This window comes from Pelobates fuscus, chromosome 6, assembly GCF_036172605.1.
Source record: "Pelobates fuscus isolate aPelFus1 chromosome 6, aPelFus1.pri, whole genome shotgun sequence".
NCBI lineage: Eukaryota > Metazoa > Chordata > Amphibia > Anura > Pelobatidae > Pelobates > Pelobates fuscus.
Genome location: NC_086322.1, coordinates 218,452,962 through 218,473,060, shown reverse-complemented (window position 1 = coordinate 218,473,060; position 20,099 = coordinate 218,452,962). Strand labels below are relative to the sequence as shown.

General features: G+C 43.3%; 1 protein-coding gene across 1 annotated transcript in view; it reads right to left on the bottom strand.

Annotated features, from left to right (window-relative positions):
• GPAT3 (glycerol-3-phosphate acyltransferase 3) overlaps positions 1 to 20,099 on the bottom strand; it is a 103,892-nt gene that overhangs the window by 29,915 nt on the left and 53,878 nt on the right. Inside the window, exon 3 of the mRNA XM_063458751.1 lies at positions 480 to 774. Within this exon, the coding sequence (XP_063314821.1) occupies positions 480 to 774 (295 nt within the window). The remainder of the gene's footprint in view (positions 1 to 479; positions 775 to 20,099) is intronic.

Below are 20,099 nucleotides of genomic sequence, written 5' to 3'. Positions count from 1 at the left end.
CAATGTACACCATACCTGTGTTTGAAATTTGTTAATATGCGATCTAAATGTTCCATAAACTGATAATGCTTAGATATCATCGTGTGCACACGATTGTATCATCAACTTAAAAACTAATAAAAGCAAGTTTGAAAAAAAATTAATCACAGATGGGCAGAGCACTTAAGAAGTGGCCTTTGCATGGTCTGCAATAAACCATGCTGGCCCCTTTATTGATCAGCCTGCCCTCTTTGCTGTCAGTCTCGTCCAATAAAATGCCCCCTTCTGGTTCGCTCGCATGCCCATCCCTTTTTAGAACCTCCCATTATTGGCAGGTATGAAGAACTAACTTTGTTTTATTAAATTAGTAGAATTTTATGGAATGTCCACTCATAGGTTCTAAATAGAAAACTGTGAAAATACAATAAATACAATAAATGGCTTTGCAGCTAACAGTAATGTCACATTCCTTGAATAATGCATTAGAACACATGCCTTACCGCAGGGGAAGGAGAATACAGTAACGTATAAAGACTCCGAGCACCCAGATGAGTGTGACTCTCCAGCTGACATACTGAAAGTTGTAGTTGGTTCGGGTGAGAAGGTTCCAGGATATAAGTTCTTCAGAGGAAAACCGTTGAGTCACTTCATCTTCAACAATAGCTTCAAAACCCTTCTTGGAGAAATAGAACACATCGGACAGTTCAAAGTCTCCTTGCTGCAAGCACTGACTTCGCGATTGTCTCAGGCCCCCAATCTCAGTCTCCATTGGCGACTCATCTCTCTGGATTATAACTTGGTGGCGAAAGAAAGAAAACATACTTAAAGTTTCACTAGTATATCTAATACATTGGCACTTTCAGCTAATAGGTCTTCTCTGAGATTTTTGTGAAATTGTATATTCTCATTTTTCCTAATACTGTAATCCTTTTGGTATTCCGATTATAATGATTATTACATTTAGTTCAGTACTAGTTTACCAGAAGATTCATCCATGTGACTTATGTATTTTCCAATCACTCGCCTATCCTGAGCTCACCTTCTTCAAAACACTACAAAGTAAATTTTTTAGGACTTTGCCACTTAATTTGCAATCAATATTATGTCCTCACAGTAAATACACCAAACTTTATTAAAGAGACACTACAGCCACCATAACATTTTTAGCTTGATGAAGCAGTTTCAGTTTTGATGTGTAGATCAGGCCACTGCAGTCTCACTGCTCAATTCTCTGCTATTTAGGAGTTAAATCACTTTGTTTATGCAGCCCTTGTTACACCTTCCAGCATGTGACTTGCACGGCCATCCGTAATCCCTAATCCCTTCCAGTAAAGAGAAATCTAATGCTTAAACTTCCTTTATTGCACATTCTGTTTAATTTAGAATGTCTTATCTTCTGCTCTGTTAATAGCCTTCTAGACCCTGAAGGAGCCTCATTTGTGTAAAATAAGTGCAATTTACAGAGCAGGAGATAAAAAAAATCTAAAGCAAGTAACATTTTATTGAAAATTAAAGCTTTTTTTTCATGTAGGCTGTGTGAGTCACAGCTAGGGGAAGTGGGAAGTCTGGTGCTGCATAAAGGAAACGAAAAGTGATTTATCTCCTAAATGGCAGAGAATTTAAAGTGGCACTGTTGCCTCCTTTAAAAAAAAAAATTGTATTTCATAAAGATAGAACCCAACCCAATCAAGAGATATACAGAGACAAGGAAGGGACTACTTTGTCTCTGTATATCTCTTCCGCCTGACTTTCTTAGACTCAGTGTGGAATCTAAGTGTTGATCCGACAGCCGTCACCAGTGACAGCTGCAAGGAACTGGCTCGGTCTATGAAGGATCCTGTGGTCTTGCGAGATCCACCAAGTGCAAGAGTACAGCAGTGACGTTAGTTGCTGGTGGAAAAAAAGAAGCAGACAGAACAAGGTAGTGGAGCCCATGAGGGAGAGGTTCAGGTAAGTAATCTCAACCTTACTGGCCCTCTCCGGCCACCTGACAAAGAGAGGCAATGTCAGATTTAGCAAAATACCCAAATGGTGACAGTGCCGCTTTAAACTGCTTCATTAAGCTAAAGTGGTTTTGATGCCTATAGTATCCCTTTAATTACTTGGCATGTCCACCTATTACTATTGTACATCTATGCAGAATATATTGGTGCATTATACATAAAACTATATATAATTTAAGACTTTTATATTGTAACATATCTAGTTTTTATATATTACACTCTAAGCGGCACAGACATTTTAATTTTGCAGTAGAAGATATGACAAAATAATTCAAATTCATTGCATTGTGTGATTTCCATTCATATATTCCTTTTAGTATACTTTTGGCAAAATTAGAATGTAACAAGAGGTCACAAATTATATTATGTAAAAATGCAAAACCAGCTCTGAAAAAATATCCTAATTTGTAACAGAGGGAAGGTGTCTTTGATGCGTGAAACCTGAAGGACGTAGTACAAGAATCTCATATGATGGCAGAGACAGCCTTTCTAGTTTCCAGTATATTAGATTTGGCTCTAAGCCTTTGTGCCAGAGGCCCAACAGCGCGTCGCTGTGTTACACAGTCATGGCTCAGGGTGGCAGCCAAAATGTTTGTTACTCTTGCTTTCTCTTTTCATCCCACATTTTCCCATCTGTTAAAAATACAACACAAAAGGTTGCATACAAGTGTACATTTCACAATAAAACAGCTGTATTACGGAGTCTGCAAATAAGCACACCCTGCGATTCAGCACCAACACACGAATGTGTAGTTTGCTTTGTTACCACTTCTAACTACTCCTGCACAGCCACAACAAATAAAAAATATTTATAATATATATATATATCTATCTCAACTGTTAAAAAAAAAAATAGGAAGCTGGGTGGCAAAAACTGAATATGCATGTTAAACAGAAATGCAAGAAAATGACTCCTACCTAAGAATGCTCAATAACAAATTGCAGAACAACAAAATGACTCAAAAGGGAGAAAGAATTGAAAAGTGATAGATTATTAAATGGTGGTTATGGTGCTATAAGGCTACAGGTGCTGTCTTACGGCTCTTGGTTTTGATCGATTTGACCACGTAATTATTTCAAACCCTGTCATATATAATACAATGCTTAATATATTTGTAAATAACAAATAAAAATTAATAAAAGTTGTTCAAATGTATTTTTTTTAATTTTTTATTTTTATTTGATACTTCTGACAAGCAGTCTATACAGACAAATTAGCCATTTACTTTCATCCTCATGTATAAGCTATGTGTGCCATTTTTTTTTAATATTATGTTTTTTTAATTTTTTTATAAAATGAATTTGATAGCGGATGATCTAAAAAAAAAAAAAAAGACTTTTGAAAATTTAAAATGTACAAGTAACAAAGTATATTATTAAAATTCATAGTTGAATATTACAGACATTGCTGTTCTTGCAAAAGTTTTGTGGAAAGATCAAAGTTTATTCACTTAGTGATTAGTAATATGATGTAATATGTCCTTTGTTCCCTCTATAATACCTTTATCTAGATGTCGCCCTTCCTGCTATATGCTACGCTAATAATTATGCCAAGTTTTTACCATATATAAACATGCAAGGTTAGCAAGCTATAGATTAGATCTATTTATAGATGTAAATCATGCTGCTTTTGATGTGCTGACATGTATACAGAAAGAACGAGTAGGTAAATGCAAAGAAGGGTAACTAGGTGTGCAGTGGTGACCAGTTATAGATGAAGTGGATGTATGGGAAGCAGGAGAATTCTATCATGCTCCTTAGTGGTGAATGCAGCATGTAGAGGAACTAGAGGACGTTAATAGATTATTAAATCTATGGATAGGAAATTAAATCTGAATGGTAACAAAATGTAATTTTGGTGTCAAACTCAGCTACAGTGACAGCTGGGAATTGGGATTCTATTTGCTAAAATCAAAGTATAGTGTTTAAAGAGTCTGGTCAATAATACGAAAACAAACGTTAATCCGGTAATTAGCTTGTTGTGCAGCTAAAGATAAGAGTAATCCTACGGTCTACAAGACGGGTTGTAATTGGACACAATGTTGTGCAAAAACGCATCTCTAAAGTGTAAAGAACATTTTGGCACAACTATTTAAATTTTTGCTTTAACCTTAATTTTTAAGCCTAACTATAACCAATTTGGAACTTTTTTGCAATGCTAATTATTGACTGCACCAAAATGGCAAAATGCCCAACTCAAATCCCTAATTTAGTCACTCATCTCTACAAGGGAGGCAACATTGCAATTTATATGCTTAGACTTGTTGATATAATATATCAAAGTGCCAGTGATTCAACACCTTCAAGCTTTTATGGATTAGCTGACAATGCACTGCTATAGTGTAGGGATCCCTTTCCTATAGTAACGCACGTGTCAATTTCTGGTACTAACCAACATCCCAGAACCTGCTTTTCTGGTACTAACCAACATCCCAGACACCTTGCGAGATCCTTCATGCGCAAGAGTACAGCAGTGACTTTAGCTGGTAATGAAAAAAGGAACAAGGTAATGCAGCCCACAAGGGAGAGATTCAGGTAAGTAATCTCAACCTTACTGGCCTTCTCCGGCTATTTGACCCAGAGAGGCAATGTCAAATTTCGCAAAAATACCCAAATGGTGACAGTGCCACTTTAAAATATGAGGGTACTTACAAACAATGATGCACCAACGACATCTCTGTCTTGGCAGTTTAGGAACTCAATGACATCAAGCAGCCATGTCAAACAGATTCATCCGAACGCATTACTACTGTTATTAGACCACATTCTCGTCATTCTAGTTTACATCCATCCTAGAGTGATGTGAGCCACAATCTGCGCACCTTTATCTTTATTAGGTTTGCATTCTGTTTGGCACAGTATGCTAATTTGTCCCAATTATTACACAAGAGGAATAGTCCAATTTAAACCCCTCTGGCTGAGAGACACAGTGCCCTCACATCGGCTCAAACCACTTCAAGGAACACTATGGCGTTAGGAATACAGTTTTGTATGTCCCTTTAAATTAAATAGGCTGGTGTCCCCAACTTGCGAGCTGTGTTGGTTGCCCCTGCTGACACACACTTGCACTCACACATTCACAAATGAATTGTATTGCTTGTTGCTCCTACCTTTTTGAGTCCTCTGGGTCCTCTTCCAGGAGTCCAGTGGCTTTGATGCTCTACCTGCTCGTCTCTCCTCCCTCGCACGTTTTAGTGATGCGGGGCCGGCATGACATCATATTCCGGCTCCCGGCATCACCACAGTACATGCGAGGGAGCATAAAAGAGCAGGAAGAACACCAGCTCAGACAGTGCTCCCTCGCCACAGCCTGCCTCCTTCCTAACCCCAGCCCAGTATTTTACTGCAGAGTAGGCACCTGCCCTCTAGGACAAGCAGGTGCCTACTCTGCCTTGATAAATAAGCTTCACTCCGGGGGCGCCCTAAGGTGGCCAGCTGGCCACCACCTGGGCAAGGCCATCAGCCTGCCCCACGCGGCACCCCCTACCTGCTGGGTGCGGTGCACCCGCCCAGGATTGCCCATGATCACACCCACCTTGTCACTTGTTCCTGAGTTCCAATTCAAATACTAGATGCAGCTCGCCTTGACTTTGTTTAGTCTAACCTTGGCCTCTTTTATGTTAACATTATTTTTATTTAGCATTGAATCAGGCCACTCTAAGATTCAGTAATACACCTATGTATCTTTTCTCACTGTCTTTGCTGACATATCCATACATATAGTTAGTAAAACCCTGCAATCCTCTTACCTCTGCTTGATCACTGCATACTTCACAAGTGTAACTACTTAGAATGGACATTCCCTATTTTAGGCCCACATTACATTGTCTCCTTTTTCTAGAAGCTCCATATTGTTGGTGTATGTAAGCATATAACAGAACCTCGATTAAAATATAAAATAAGTTCAGTTGAGATGGAAGATTGGGATGATGGGAGATGAGATGGCATTCTTAAATCTCCTATCCTATTCTTAGCATTTTTAGTCTTGTGCTAAATTCAGTGATGACATATCCTTAACAAATCATAGCTGACAATGACCAGCGTCCACAACTCTTTCTTGGTCACATCCTGAATGCAAATACAAAAACCACAGATCACAGCTTTGAACAGAAAATAATGTTCTTTCATAACCACTGAAGATTTTGAAAAGAAATGTCAAATAGCGAAATGTATGTGACCTGTGGACAGACTTGCGACACCTACCCTATTTGCGAAAGATCTAAAAATTACACGAGACCTGAGTTTTCAGAAGAAATCATTTGAAAAGGTTAAAAGTTCCCGTCAAGTTCAGGAGGTTCTTAAAGTGGATATTATCAAAGGGAGATTTTTTTACGCCACATAACTTAACACTCTATGCAGACATCCCAAGTAGTGATGACCCGAACAGTTCGCCAGGAACCGTTCGCCAGCGAACATAGCGTGTTCGCAGTCGCGAACACGCGCAATGTTCGTCCGCCCCCTATTTGTCATGGAGGTGGGAGGGTCTGGGAGGGAGGGTCTGCTGCTGATTGGCTGGAATGTGTCTGCTGACTGTGAGGTACAGGGTCAAAGTTTACTCAATGATGACGAATAGGGGGTGAACCGAACATCGCGCGTGTTCGCGACCGTGAACACGCTATGTTCGCCGTCGAATGGTTCCCGGCGAACTGTTCGGGACATCACTAATCCCAAGTCATCCGGTAGTTCCGGGAGACTCACGCATATTTAAAGGGACACTGTAGTCACCTGAACAACTTTAGCTTAATGAAGCAGTTTTGGTGTATAGAACATGCCCCATGCAGCCTCCCTGCTCAATCCTCTGCCATTTAGGAGTTAAATCCCTTTGTTTATGAACCCTAGTCACACCTCCCTGCATGTGACTTGCACAGCCTTCCATAAACACTTCCTGTAAAGAGAGCCCTATTTAGGCTTTCTTTATTGCAAGTTCTGTTTAATTAAAGGACCAATATAGGCACCCAGACCACTTCAGCTTAAAATGAAGTGGTCTGGGTGCCTGGTCCATCTAGGGTTAACCCTTTTTTCTATAAACATAGCAGTTTCAGAGAAACTGCTATGTTTATATTTGGGTTAATCCAGCCTCTAGTGGCTCTCTCATTGACAGCCGCTAGAGGGCTTGCGTGCTTCTCACTGTGAAAATCACAGTGAGAAGACGCAGTGTCCATAGGAAAGCATTGATAATGCTTTCCTATGGACTGGCTGAATGCGCGCGCGGCTCTTGCCATGCATGCGCATTCAGCCGAAGAGGAGGAGAGCTCCCCGCCTGGCGCTGTAGAAAGAGATAAGTTTAAACCCTTCCTCTCCATCCAGCCCGGCGGGATGGGTCCCTGAGGGTGGGGGCACCCTGCAAGAGCCTCCTGTATGCGACTAAAGTTCAATTTAGAGATTGAGATACAATTATTTAAGGTAAATTACATCTGTTTGAAAGTGAAACCAGGTTTTTTTTCATGCAGGCTCTGTCAATCATAGCCAGGGGAGGTGTGGCTAGGGCTGCATAAACAGAAACAAAGTGATTTAAACTCCTAAATGGCAGTGAATTGAGCAGTGAAATTGCAGAGGAATTATCTATACACTAAAACTGCTTTATTTAGTTAAAGTAATTTAGGTGACTATAGTGTCCCTTTAATGAGGCTCCCTGACAACTGCAAGTCTACTAGAATATCCCAGAATTCACACACACAATCTTACATACATTACTGGGAAATTATATATGATAAATAACACCTACAAATTATTCCCCTATTAAGTATCGATTAACAGGGGACTGGTCGGGTGCCGGCCCTTTAAGAACCTGACAGGGCCCCTGTGATATCAGCTGGCTGGGAGGAAGTGACAGCTTACTCCCAGCTTCAGAGAGTATCGCGCAGGAGGGAGGAGTAGGTTGCAGGCAGCAAATCAAATTATTAGAACAAGTTTCTGTGTAGGTCAATGTGTGTATCTGAGTTTGTATGCGTATGTGCAAGTTTGTGAATATGAGTGTATGTACCAGTTTGAATATATCTGTGTGTGTACCTGTGGCTTTTTAGATTGCAATTAGTGTCTGTGTATAAATAGTCAATGAGTTTGTATGCTTTCACGTGGATCATGTTCAGAAAAGCAGAAAAGAACGGTCAAGGTAATGGAACTTTATAAAGATAAAAAAAAAGTATATAAAAAGATATCCAAAGCTTTGAAAATGCCAGTCAGTACTTAAGAAGTGAGGATCTCTTGATACCATCCAACGTCAGGTAGACAAAGAAAGACAAAAATGAGCTGCATGGTTGAATTGCCAGAAAGAAGGCTTTACTGCGCCAATGCCACAAAAAAAGCCCGGTTACAATATGCCTGACAACACCTTGACACACCTCACAGCTGCTGGCACACTGTAATTTGGAGTGACGACACCAAAATAGAGCTCACAACCATAAGTGCTATGTTTGGAGAGGGGTCAACAAAGCCTGTAGTGAAAATATTACCATACCCACTGTGAAGCATGGTGGTGGCTAACTGATGTTTTGGAGGAGGGGTGAGCTCTAATGGCATGGGGAATCTTGTAAAGATTGATGGCAAGATGAATGCAGCATGTTATCGGAAAATACTGGCAGACAATATGCATTCTTCTGCATGAAGGCTGCGCATGGGACGCTCTTGGACTTTCCAAGACAATGACCCTCCAGTGGTTACAACAGAAAAAGGTGAAGCTTCTGGAGTGGCCATCGCAGTCTACTGAACTTTATATCATCAAGCCACTCTGGGGAGATCTCAAAAGTGCAGTTCATGCAACACGACCAAAGACTTTGCATGTCCTGGAAGCATTTTGCCAAGACGAATGGATTGATGATAAAGGGGGCAAAACACAGTGTTAAAGGGATTCTATGGTGCCAGGGCAACAAAGCCGTTTTCCTGGCACTATAGGTTCCTACAGTGCCCCCCTCCTTCGCACCACTTCTCCCACGGAACTGAAGGGGTCAAAACCTGAATCCACAGTCAATGTCCCTTGGTGCTGGGTCAGGCTCCTCCCACTGACGTCAGCCAGTGGGGGAAACCTAATGCTTATGCACTGTAATGGCCACGCTCGCATTAGGATTTCACCCACAGGTAATCATTAATCAATGCTTTCCTATGGGGATTCCAGTGAGGCTGTCCAGCATCATTTAGACGACCAAAAGTTGTCTAAGTACTCTGAAGTCCCTCGAGTGGCTGTCTGGTAGACAGCCACAAGATGTGGAGTTAACCCTGAGAAGTAATTATGGAGTTTCTCAAAAACTGCAATAATTACCACTGTAGGGTTAAAGGACATGGGACATTGCACCCAGACCACTTTAATGAGTTGAAGTGGTCTGGGTGCCTAAAGTGTCCCTTTAAGAACTAAGGGTATGCAGACTTTTAAACATGGGTCATTTCATTTTTTCTTTGGTGCCATGTTTTGTTTTAGGATTGTGCTATTCTGTAAATACTGTTGATTATGAATCCCATAAGAAATAAAAGAAATGAGTTTTGCCTGCTCACTCATGTTTTCTTTAAAAAGGGTACATATATTACCAATTCTCCAAGGGTATGCAAACATTTGAGTACAAATGAATAGCTACATTCTTTTTAACATGCTTTCTAGTGTTACCTGTGCACACATAACTAGTACTTCCATAGGACACTTCGATCTTTCACTTTACATTCTACTCCCCTCCCACAAATCATTTGCTTCACAATAAAATAAATACTGATAAAAGATAGCTATATGTTAGACATGACTATCTGTCCTGACATTTTGTTCTTCATCTTGTATCCCTTCATCCCACTTTTTCTAGATGAGGAACTTATTTTCACCTCTTATGTTTTTGTCTATACAGTACACATTGTCAACATATAACTGCAAAGCATGCAACATACGTTAGCTCTATAAAAATAGCTAATAATAATCTCGATAGAGCAACGATCGTTTAAACAATTGCACTTTAAGCACATTATACTCCACATCGCAATAAAACAATTGTACAGAAGACGACCTTATGACATTTTATGAATAGCAATCTTAAACAAATGTGTGAACTGCTTTATAAACATTAGCTGTCCTAAGGGGTATGTTTAATTAAGCCACCAATATATGTATAACACGTATCTGGAAATGGATTGGGACTTGGTAACCACAGTGATCAACTTCTAGCATAAGTAACCGCAGGCTACTGTTTTGCAGGAACAAAAAATAAATTCAAATAAAAAAATATCAGGTGTAAGCTTTTGACTCCGTAACTTGTATTGTCAGTACACTGCCAAAAAAAGAGAAAATGGAGTCCCGATGATCCAATATTGTCAGCTAATTTTTAAATTTTAAATAAAAATCTTGGACTGCAGGAAATAGGGCACATGTGGCTTGGCTCCCCTAATCAATTACCGTATATACTCGACTATAAGTCGACCCGAATATAAGTCGAGACCCCTAATTTTACCCCAAAAAACTGGGAAAACTTATTGACTTGAGTATAAGACTAGGGTGGGAAATGCAACAGCTACTGGTAAATTTCTAAATAAAATTATATCCCCCCCAAAATTATATTAATTGAATATTTATTTACATTGTGTGTATTTGTATGAATTCGGTGTGTGTGTGTGATGCAGAGTGTGTGTGTGTGTGTGTGTGTGTGTGATGCAGAGTGTGTGTGTGTGTGTGTGTGTGATGCAGAGTGTGTGTGTGTGTGTGTGTGTGATGCAGAGTGTGTGTGTGTGTGTGTGTGTGTGTGTGATGCAGAGTGTGTGTGTGTGTGTGATGCAGAGTGTGTGTGTGTGTGTGTGTGATGCAGAGTGTGTGTGTGTGTGATGCAGAGTGTGTGTGTGTGTGATGCAGAGTGTGTGTGTGTGATGCAGAGTGTGTGTGTGTGATGCAGAGTGTGTGTGTGTGATGCAGAGTGTGTGTGTGATGCAGAGTGTGTGTGTGTGATGCAGAGTGTGTGTGTGATGCAGAGTGTGTGTGTATGTGTGTGTCTGATGCAGAGCCTTGGTGGGGGGGTGGGCATTTTAGTATTTTTTTAATTATTATTATTTTAATATTAAATTTTTTTTTATATATTATATTTTTATATTATTATTTTTACTATTATTAATATATAATTTTTATTTAATTAAAATTTGTATTTATTTATTTTCGTTCCCTCCTCCCTGCTTGTTAGCTGGCCAGGGAGGGGGGCTCTCATTCCCTGGTGGTCCAGTGGATGGGCTGTAGGAGGGGGGCTGGCAGAGAGCAGTAACTTACCTTCACAGCAGCTCCTGTCAGCTCCCTTCTCTCTCCTCCGGTCAGCTCCCACTGTAAGTCTCGCGGCCGCGCGGTAACGTGGCAATGCTCTGACTTCGCGGCTCTCGCAAGACTTGGAGCTGCTGAGAGGAGCTGCTGTGAAGGTAAGTTACTGCTTCCTGCCAGCCCCCAACAGGAACGCCGGGCTTGTAGTGAGCCTGGCGGTCCTGTCTGTATTATGGCAATGTAAGTTGCCATAATACAGACATAGAGACATTAACTCGAGTATAAGACTAGTGGGGATTTTTCAGCACAAAAAATGTGCTGAAAAACTCGTCTTATACTAGAGTATATACGGTAGGTCAAAGTGCATGCTCCTGCTGTTGCTGGGGGTCACTGGGATCCGTTTTTGTGTTGTTGTTTTTTTAGTACCTCACTGCGTATAATGTCAAAAGAAGAAGAGGAACATGTCCCTTTTGAGTATGGGGTACTGAGGACCACCACCATGGGTCCTCCATTTTTAAAAACAAAAATTAATACTTTCCTGATGGTTGCGTGTCCATTCCTAAACTTTGCATTCAATTGATATGGTTTTTGGTCTTCTTGTTTTAGCACTCCGTTATTTGCAAAGTAGGCTTGGATTCAGAAGTTTTTCCTGAATTTAGCAGGTGATTTAATGAACATATCTTTAAATCTATACAATCACTTGACAGGTCAGGGAGTCTACAGCTGGCTCAGAAAGGGCTTGCATGCTTGACACTTGATTTGTCTCAATTCCCATGAGCAAAATTCTAATTGAAAACGTGTCCCTGTGGACCAGTTGTTAAAGCTTACCTGTCACTACTAAGCCTTATGCCTAGACTTCTAAACTTGGGCTCTGTTTTCTTCCAGTGGTTTTTATTTAATAATTTATATTGTACATTTAAAGTCTGACCACAGCATTCCTATTGCATCATGGGGTGATTATGTCATCCTGAACAAGGTGGGGTTTTTTTGGTTTACCTTTCCTGCACTATTCACCTCACCTACTCACTGCAGTTGCTATGATCACTATTTTGTTGAGCACATTTCATGACTTACCAAAAGATATAGAAATGAAGTGACACACATCATTAAAGGAACACTATAGTCACATAAATTACTTTAGCTAAATAAAGCAGTTTTAGTGTATAGATCAGGCATAGGCAACGTTCGGCACTGCAGATATTTTGGACTACACCTCCCATGATGCTTTGCCAGCATTATGGGTGCAAGAGGATTATGGGGGATGTAGTCCACAACATCTGGAGTGCCGGAGGTTGCCTACCCCGGTATAGATCATCATATAGATCATATGGGACTACCACCAAGCAGCCCAATTAGCACAGATCCAGAACCTACACGCACCAGCAGGACTCAAACTATGGGTTGACATCGAACACGACCTTTCCGGACGGGACTTCCCCTCCCTGTATCTCTGGCTACCAAGACACGACAGACCACAGACACCCCCCACAACACCAGCACTCACCCACTCAATTCAACTCTGGGACAGAGTGAGCCGCAAATATGACATTATCAATACACCATCCCCCCTAACGCCAATCCTCTGAAACAAACAATTCCAGCCAGGGATGACACCCCAACACTTTGCGAGATACGAAGACAACAACCTGGTTCAATTCCACCAATTTTTCCGGGGACAACATATTCTACCCTTCACACAACTGCCCAACAACACTCCATACACGACCTTCGACCACTTTAGATTCCTGCAGATACGGAGCTTCCTCACTCAACCACATAACCAAAAAACAGCGACCACCACGCTCACCACCTTCAAGAAAATCTGTATGAACACTCCGATACAAAAGGGCCAGATATCCACCATATACGGCATCCTACACCACACTCACTCCCCTGAAGCCTTATCATACACGAAGGCATGGGAACGAGATATAGGTCCCATCACTGACCCATCAGACTGGCAAGACATATGGGAAGCCACAGCAGCAATCTCCATTTGCGTGACACACAAAGAACAAGCGTATAAAACCATGCTCCGCTGGTACATCACCCCACTAAGATTGAAACAAATGCGCATAGCACCCTCAGACCGTTGTTGGAAGGGGTGCGACGACCAAGGCACATACATCCACCTATGGTGGAACTGCCCATACATTGCCCAACTATGGCAGGACATAACACAAATGGTAAACAGGGCACTACACAGCAATCTCCCACTGGACCCCTGGCTCTGGCTCTTGTCTAAACCCCACGAGACCCTCACTAGGGCCCAAAACAAAATGACGGCCCGGATTGCGCTGGCCACCCGGAGAACCAAAGCCAGACACTGGGGAAGCAACACTGTCCCGGCAATATCTGAAGTATTGCATAAAATAACAGAAACCATGGAAATGGACAAACTGTCAGCCCTGGTCTGATGTGGAATTATTAAAAATCTTTATTGTACTTGTATTGAATTATTGTACTAACTCCATTTTAACTTCATACTGTGACTTCTTCAATCCTCCATTTTGTCCCTCTAACCTGACTTCTTCAATCCTCCATTTTGTCCTCATGACTTAACTTGTTCATTTTAAAACTACATTACGTGACTGAACTTCTCAACCCAATTAATACAGTAGACAAAGACTGTGTTTCCTTCAAGGACAAGTACCAGGAGGTGCTGGCTACTCCTTAAGACTTGCCGGCTACTCCTTAAAGCTTGTAAGATAGTACAGTTTGAAGGCCACAGAACACAGTAGTAATGAAATGTTCTATTCATAAGAGACCTTGCACCTGGACATAAAGCCTGATATAATTGACCGTGTAAAATGACGCTTAGGACCCCCTTGTCCCCCACCCGTGTCCAGAATAATCCCACCTCTGATGGGTGGGCACGGGACTAACCTCTTAATTTTACTAACCAATAGGTAAGACACTAACTCCGTCACTTAACAATTAATCCAATTGATGATGTTTATTTGCTGATATTCTAATAATCAATGATGACGCAAAATGCCTCTTAAAAGGGCCTGCGCGCCCGCTTTTTCTTCACTTGCCAATAAACTTTCTCGAAGTTATTTTAACCTGAACCTCGTGTGTCAGACTTAATTACTTCAGCGTATATACGCAATTTAATTTATTGATTTGGACAGGAACAGATAGACTTTGAACATTTTGGTTTACTTTCAAAAAGTACCATAACAACTTGGCGCCCAACGTGGGGCATCGGGCTATGTCCGGCCGGTGAGCCGTCCTAAGGAAGACAAGGGTGGACGGAGGAATCCAGGGGGAAGGAAGGGAGATTGATCACCTCCAGATACACGGTAGAGACTTCTGCAGAGCCACCGGTACGTTCCGGCCCCTTTGATTGACCCGTCCACGTGTCTGTGACTGCTTTCCGGGAGGACATCAAAGACAGGTAATATCTTGCCCGGTGTCTCGTTACTCATTTGTTTACCTGCATTTTAGTCTATCTGTTGCCTGGGTGTGTTTGAATTGTTTGCTTGTTTCCCCATTTTGAGATAAAGGGGGGTGGACCTGAGGGGATTTGCCTGGGTCTTCGGTTTGTCTGTTTATCTGTTTGTATTTTACCTCTTTTGGGATAAAGGGGGGTGGTCCTGAGGGGATTTGCCTGGGTCTTCTGTTGCCTGTTTTACTCCTTTTAGGAACCACTGTGCTGTGGTTGTAGGGAAAAAGGGGGGTTGACCTGTGGATGTGTTCCTGGGGGTCATCTTTTCCTGTTTAACTCTTTTAGGAGCCTCGTGGCTGGGGCTGTAGGGAAAAAGAGGTGTGTTGGATCTGTGGAGATTGTGTAGACTCATAGTTTCCTGGGGATCCTTCTTGTGTCACTTTGATAGCCTAGCTAGCTTCTCTGTGCACGTTACTCTGCTTGCAGAGTGGTGGTACCCTCCAGCTTTGAGCGCTGAGCTGGAGCCATTCCAATTTTTATTTTGTGGTGTGTGAATTCGGGCAGGCATTGCTGTCTTCATCACCACGGAGTAGTGGGACTTATAAAGTGGGTCTTTATAGGGGCACTACAAGGGTGAGGATAGCGCAGACACTACGAGTGGGCTGCTGTGACGAGGGAGGCATATGGATTTCGGACCGGTGTTAGCTGTTATCCTTGGCCGTTGGTAGTAAGATACTACGGGATTGAGGGAGGTGACTTTGGAGTAAGCACACGAGTAAAGGAAAGGAATTATTGTTGATTTCATTTGAATTGTGATGCATGCACTGTATTTCAACTGTATTGTTGTCTTGTTTGTTTAATAGGAGTCTCATGAACTCCTGTGTCTGTCTCTAAGGATTTTCCTTGCCTTTCATCTTTTCTGTACTTCCTATATTATTATACTATCCACTCCCATTCCTCTTGAAGGAGAAGTGATTGGTCACACACTTCTCACCTCGCTCCAATCCGTGTCTACCACCCCGGGTAGGCGGATTCAGTGACTAGTCTACGTTTTGGGAAGACGCACCTGAAAAAGCCTTACGGTTCTCGGGTGGCAGTCGAGCATTGTAGACGTTCTTGTTCCGTTTTCCTTCTCTCTCCCTATATCTAGGACGCTGGTATAGGGGTAAAGGGATTATGGGGCAGGATTTAAGCAAGCCCAATAAGGGCTGGTTAGCATGTGATTTGGTAGAAAACAGAGAGGGTGAGGAGATGGTTAAAGGTGTTGTAAAGATTGCAAAAGTATGTAAAATTACTGTACCAACGGGTGGAAGATTGCAACCAGAAAGTTGGCGTAAGTTACTGGCAGAAATGAAAGGCAAGCTTACAGATAATGGTTTATTAAAGACTGCTGAAGCATGGTACAGAGTAGCAAAGGCTATTCAGCTAGAAGGTTGGGTTGAGGAAGAAATAAATCACAAGGGTGTGAAATTGTTTGTGTATCATCAGAATTGCGTTGCTGGGGTCTACCCTCAGCCAGCGCCCCAAAGTGGCGCCCAGGGGACGTCTATCCCCAAGGTTCAGTCAGCAGTAGGTGATAGCCAGCTGACTATGTTCCCCGCTCCCAATCCTCCTAACACTCATCCCGCCACCTCCCCTGTTTGCCCGGTCCTGAATTCTGATGGATCTTTCTTTTCCCCCTCCCCGTCCCTAACATTCCCATCATCCTCGTCCATCCCTACGCTACCTGCTGTACCTCCCACTAACATTTCATCTGCCATTCCTTCCCTACGCTCCCTCTCCGTTCATGACCCCCTCCCCTCCTCATCCGCCCAACTAACCACCTCTTCCACCCTCGCCCCGACTCCTCCCCCTCCCATCTCCACCCCAGTCCAATACCCCACCTCCTTCCCCTCCCCAGCCTGGCCCTACCCCTTCCCGTATCCCATGACTCTGCCCTATCCCGGATATCCACTACCCCTTCCCCAAGCCACTCCCCAGGTCCCGGTCATGCCCAGTCCGACACAGTCTGCCCCGGATGTGCCCTCTTCCAACATGGCCGCCGCTTCTTCCCTTAACCCTAATGTAGCACCTTCTCCGGCCACCAATATGGCGGCCCCCAGTTCGGCCCTGATGCCGGTAATCCCCGGTGACTACCTATCCCCAGGTCATGACTCACTAGCCACCCCTGCATCTGGGGCTCGTTCCCAACCACCGATCCTTTCACCTCATTCGGGCCCTGCACCACGCAAAAGAGCCAATATCATAGAATTCGATGATGACGAGATGGACAGGGTGTCCCATGTCTCATCGGAGCTTGCCGCGGGAGCCCCAACTCACCGTTCTATCGATGACCCTTTTGGCCACAAGGGTCGGGGAGAACAGGCCCCTTCTAAATATGTTGCCTTTAACCCCACTCAAGCTAGCGCATTAATGAAATCGCTCCCCGACCCAGAAAAACAGCCTATGCCTTTTTACCGAGGGATAGTTCAAATTCAAAAGACTTATTCCGCCGCATGGCGTGATCTACTCAGCATTTGTGCTATTAAAGCAGGGGATGCCTATTGGCCAAGTATGGCCCGTCACTTCAGTACAGATCTGCTTTCCAGTGATGTTGATTACCCCTCCGGGGTAACCTTTTGCACCCAATTAAGAGAATGGGCTAAGGACAAACTTGCAGATCAGGCTGCTGGCCTTACTGATGTTGTTCAAGAAAAAGGAGAATCAGTGGAAAAGTTTCATGCAAGACTGTATCAAATGTTCACAGATTTGGGGTTTGATCTTACTGACAAAATTCATTCACAAATGCTGTCAGGTGCGTTTGTCCAAGGCGTTAAAGACTCTATACGCAAGGGAATTATTGCTGCACGCCCTGAATATAAGGTTGTTCCCCTGGATACCCTGCTTTTAGTCGCTAGGGGCCTAGAATCTGCCCAGACCCCCAAAAGGCCAAGCTCTGCTCCTCTTATGGTATCACGCAGTATCCCTGTTCCCAGGGGCACCAGACCAGAGAATAGCTTCTGCTTTAATTGCAAAGCTAAAGGTCATTTTAAAAGTGATTGCCCGGAACCCAAAAGAGAGATAAGAAAGCCATCCAGACCTGCCCCGGTCACTAAGACCGAAAAAGGGGTCCCAATAGTTGAGGAACCCGATGAATAGGAAACTGGCAAGCCTGTGTCTGTAACCCCTGTAATGGCAGTGTCTACAGGGGATAAGGGGGGGCCACTTGCCACAGTGACTTTGCCCATTGAAGGCCACCCCACCACATTTCTAGTTGACACAGGTGCAGCCCGTAGTGTTCTACGAGAACAAGACTTGCCAGACCCATCTTTTCTGTCAAATATTGATGTCTCTTGTGTTGGAGTGGATGGCCAACCGAGACATAGCCCTCTAACAACTCCACTACGAGTTGGTTCTAGCCTGCTCGCTCGCTTTGTAGTATCCTCCACATGCCCAATTAACCTGTTAGGTGCTGATGTTCTCTCACGCCTGCAAGCATCCATCACCTTTACCCCGGATGGGCAGGTAGAAATGTTTACACCTCTGTCTGTATCAGACACTTCAGCCCTATGCTCTTTGCCTCTGATGCTGCATTTAGAAAAGCCCCGTGAGGAGACAGCAGAATTAAGGTCCAATTTCCCAGAGGAATTAAAAACACATGTGCCCGCAAAGTTATGGTCCTCAGGCCCAGAGGACATAGGTCACCTAAATGTTCCCCCTGTGGTGGTAAAGCTTATTCCAGGAGCTAAGTTACCAAGAAAACCACAATATCCATTAAAACCAGCACAGTCTGCTGCAATTTCTGTCCACATTAAGGCACTCTTGGAGAAGGGTGCCCTTGTCAAATGTAAATCTGAATGCAACACCCCGTTATTTCCTGTGAAAAAGAAAACTCCGAAGGGTGAGCCAGAGAAGTACAGGATGGTTCAGGATCTCCGTGCTGTTAATGAAGCTACAGTCCTGGACACCCCTCTTGTACCAAATCCTCATACTCTGCTCTCTGGAGTCCCACCATCTGCAAAATTCTTCACAGTTATTGACCTAGCAAATGCTTTTTTCAGTGTCCCACTGGACCCATCCTGCCAATACCTGTTTGCTTTCACCCATGAGATGCAACAGTATACCTGGATTGTCATGCCCCAAGGGGCACAAAATTCACCAAGTCAATTTGCAAAGGCCATGGCCACCATCCTTGACCCATGGCAAGTCGAGCACCCAGAAGTCGTTCTGCTTCAGTATGTGGATGATTTGCTGCTCTGTGGAGATGACATACCCACTACCGAAGAGTGCTCAATTAGTCTGCTTTGTTATTTGGCAGAACAAGGATGCAAAGCTTCGCTCATCAAGCTACAGTTCTGCCAACCTTCAGTAATCTTCCTTGGACACTGCCTATCTCAAGGTACCAGACATCTTACTCGGGACCGGGTAAGAGCTGTGCTGGATATTCCGCCTCCAAGGACTTCTAAGTCTCTTCATGCCTTCCTAGGCCTCATTTCCTACTGCAGAGCATGGATCCCAGAAGCCTCTCTGCTCATGCAACCTCTCTATGACGCACTTAAGTCTGACCCTTTCTGTTTAACTAAAGAAGCTATGGACAATTTTAATGCTCTCAAACGAGCCATTGCTTCCGCTCCTGCCTTGGGCCTACCTGACTACTCCAAAACTTTCAAATTGTTTGTCTCTGAAAGACAAGGCCACGCAACAGGAGTGCTCACCCAAACTAACGACTTAAGAGGCCGCCAGAGGCCTATTGGATATTTCTCATGTCAACTGGACATTGTGGCCAGAGGGACTCCTTCCTGTCTCAGGGCTGTTTTTGCTGCGAGAGAACTCATAGAGAAGACCTCAGACCTGGTCCTTGGCCACCCTCTGGTTGTTTTGGCCCCTCATGACATCTCTGCCATCATCAACCAAGTCCAGCTCAAGCACGTGTCTCCAGCCAGACACCTGCGCTTACAGTGTCATCTTCTTTTGCCTGACAACATTTCCATCCAAAGATGTCAGGTGCTTAATCCGTCCACTCTTCTTCCACTCCCTGAGGGGGGTATCTACTATGGATTTATCACGGATGAAACCTACATTCACCTGCTCTGTGGATGTATCAAGAAAGTCATGCATCCACATTTGACATTTTATGAAGGTGAAAAACCTCTCTGTGAAGGCCCAGATCACGCCTTCTGCACCACGTGGTACAAACCAAACATTACCCCTGAACCTTGCTATGAAGATGAGCTTTACCACCGGACCGATGTAAAGCTCACTGCACAAGACTTCTATTGTGACTCTGAAGGCAATAGCATGGTCTTGATCCAGCTACCTCAACAACTTAACTACCTTTACCGTCATTGGGATACTGCTATCCCACATATTCCTGTTACCAAGTTGAAGACAAGGTCATGGAATGATCTTGGGCCCATGGCAAAACTATGGGCCACCATGAATGAAGAACAGCTACAGGAAAATGGTATTGTCAAATACCCAACAACTGACCTTCTAGAAGCATGGCCACGCCATTTCCTGGAAAAGGAATTTCAAGATCTGG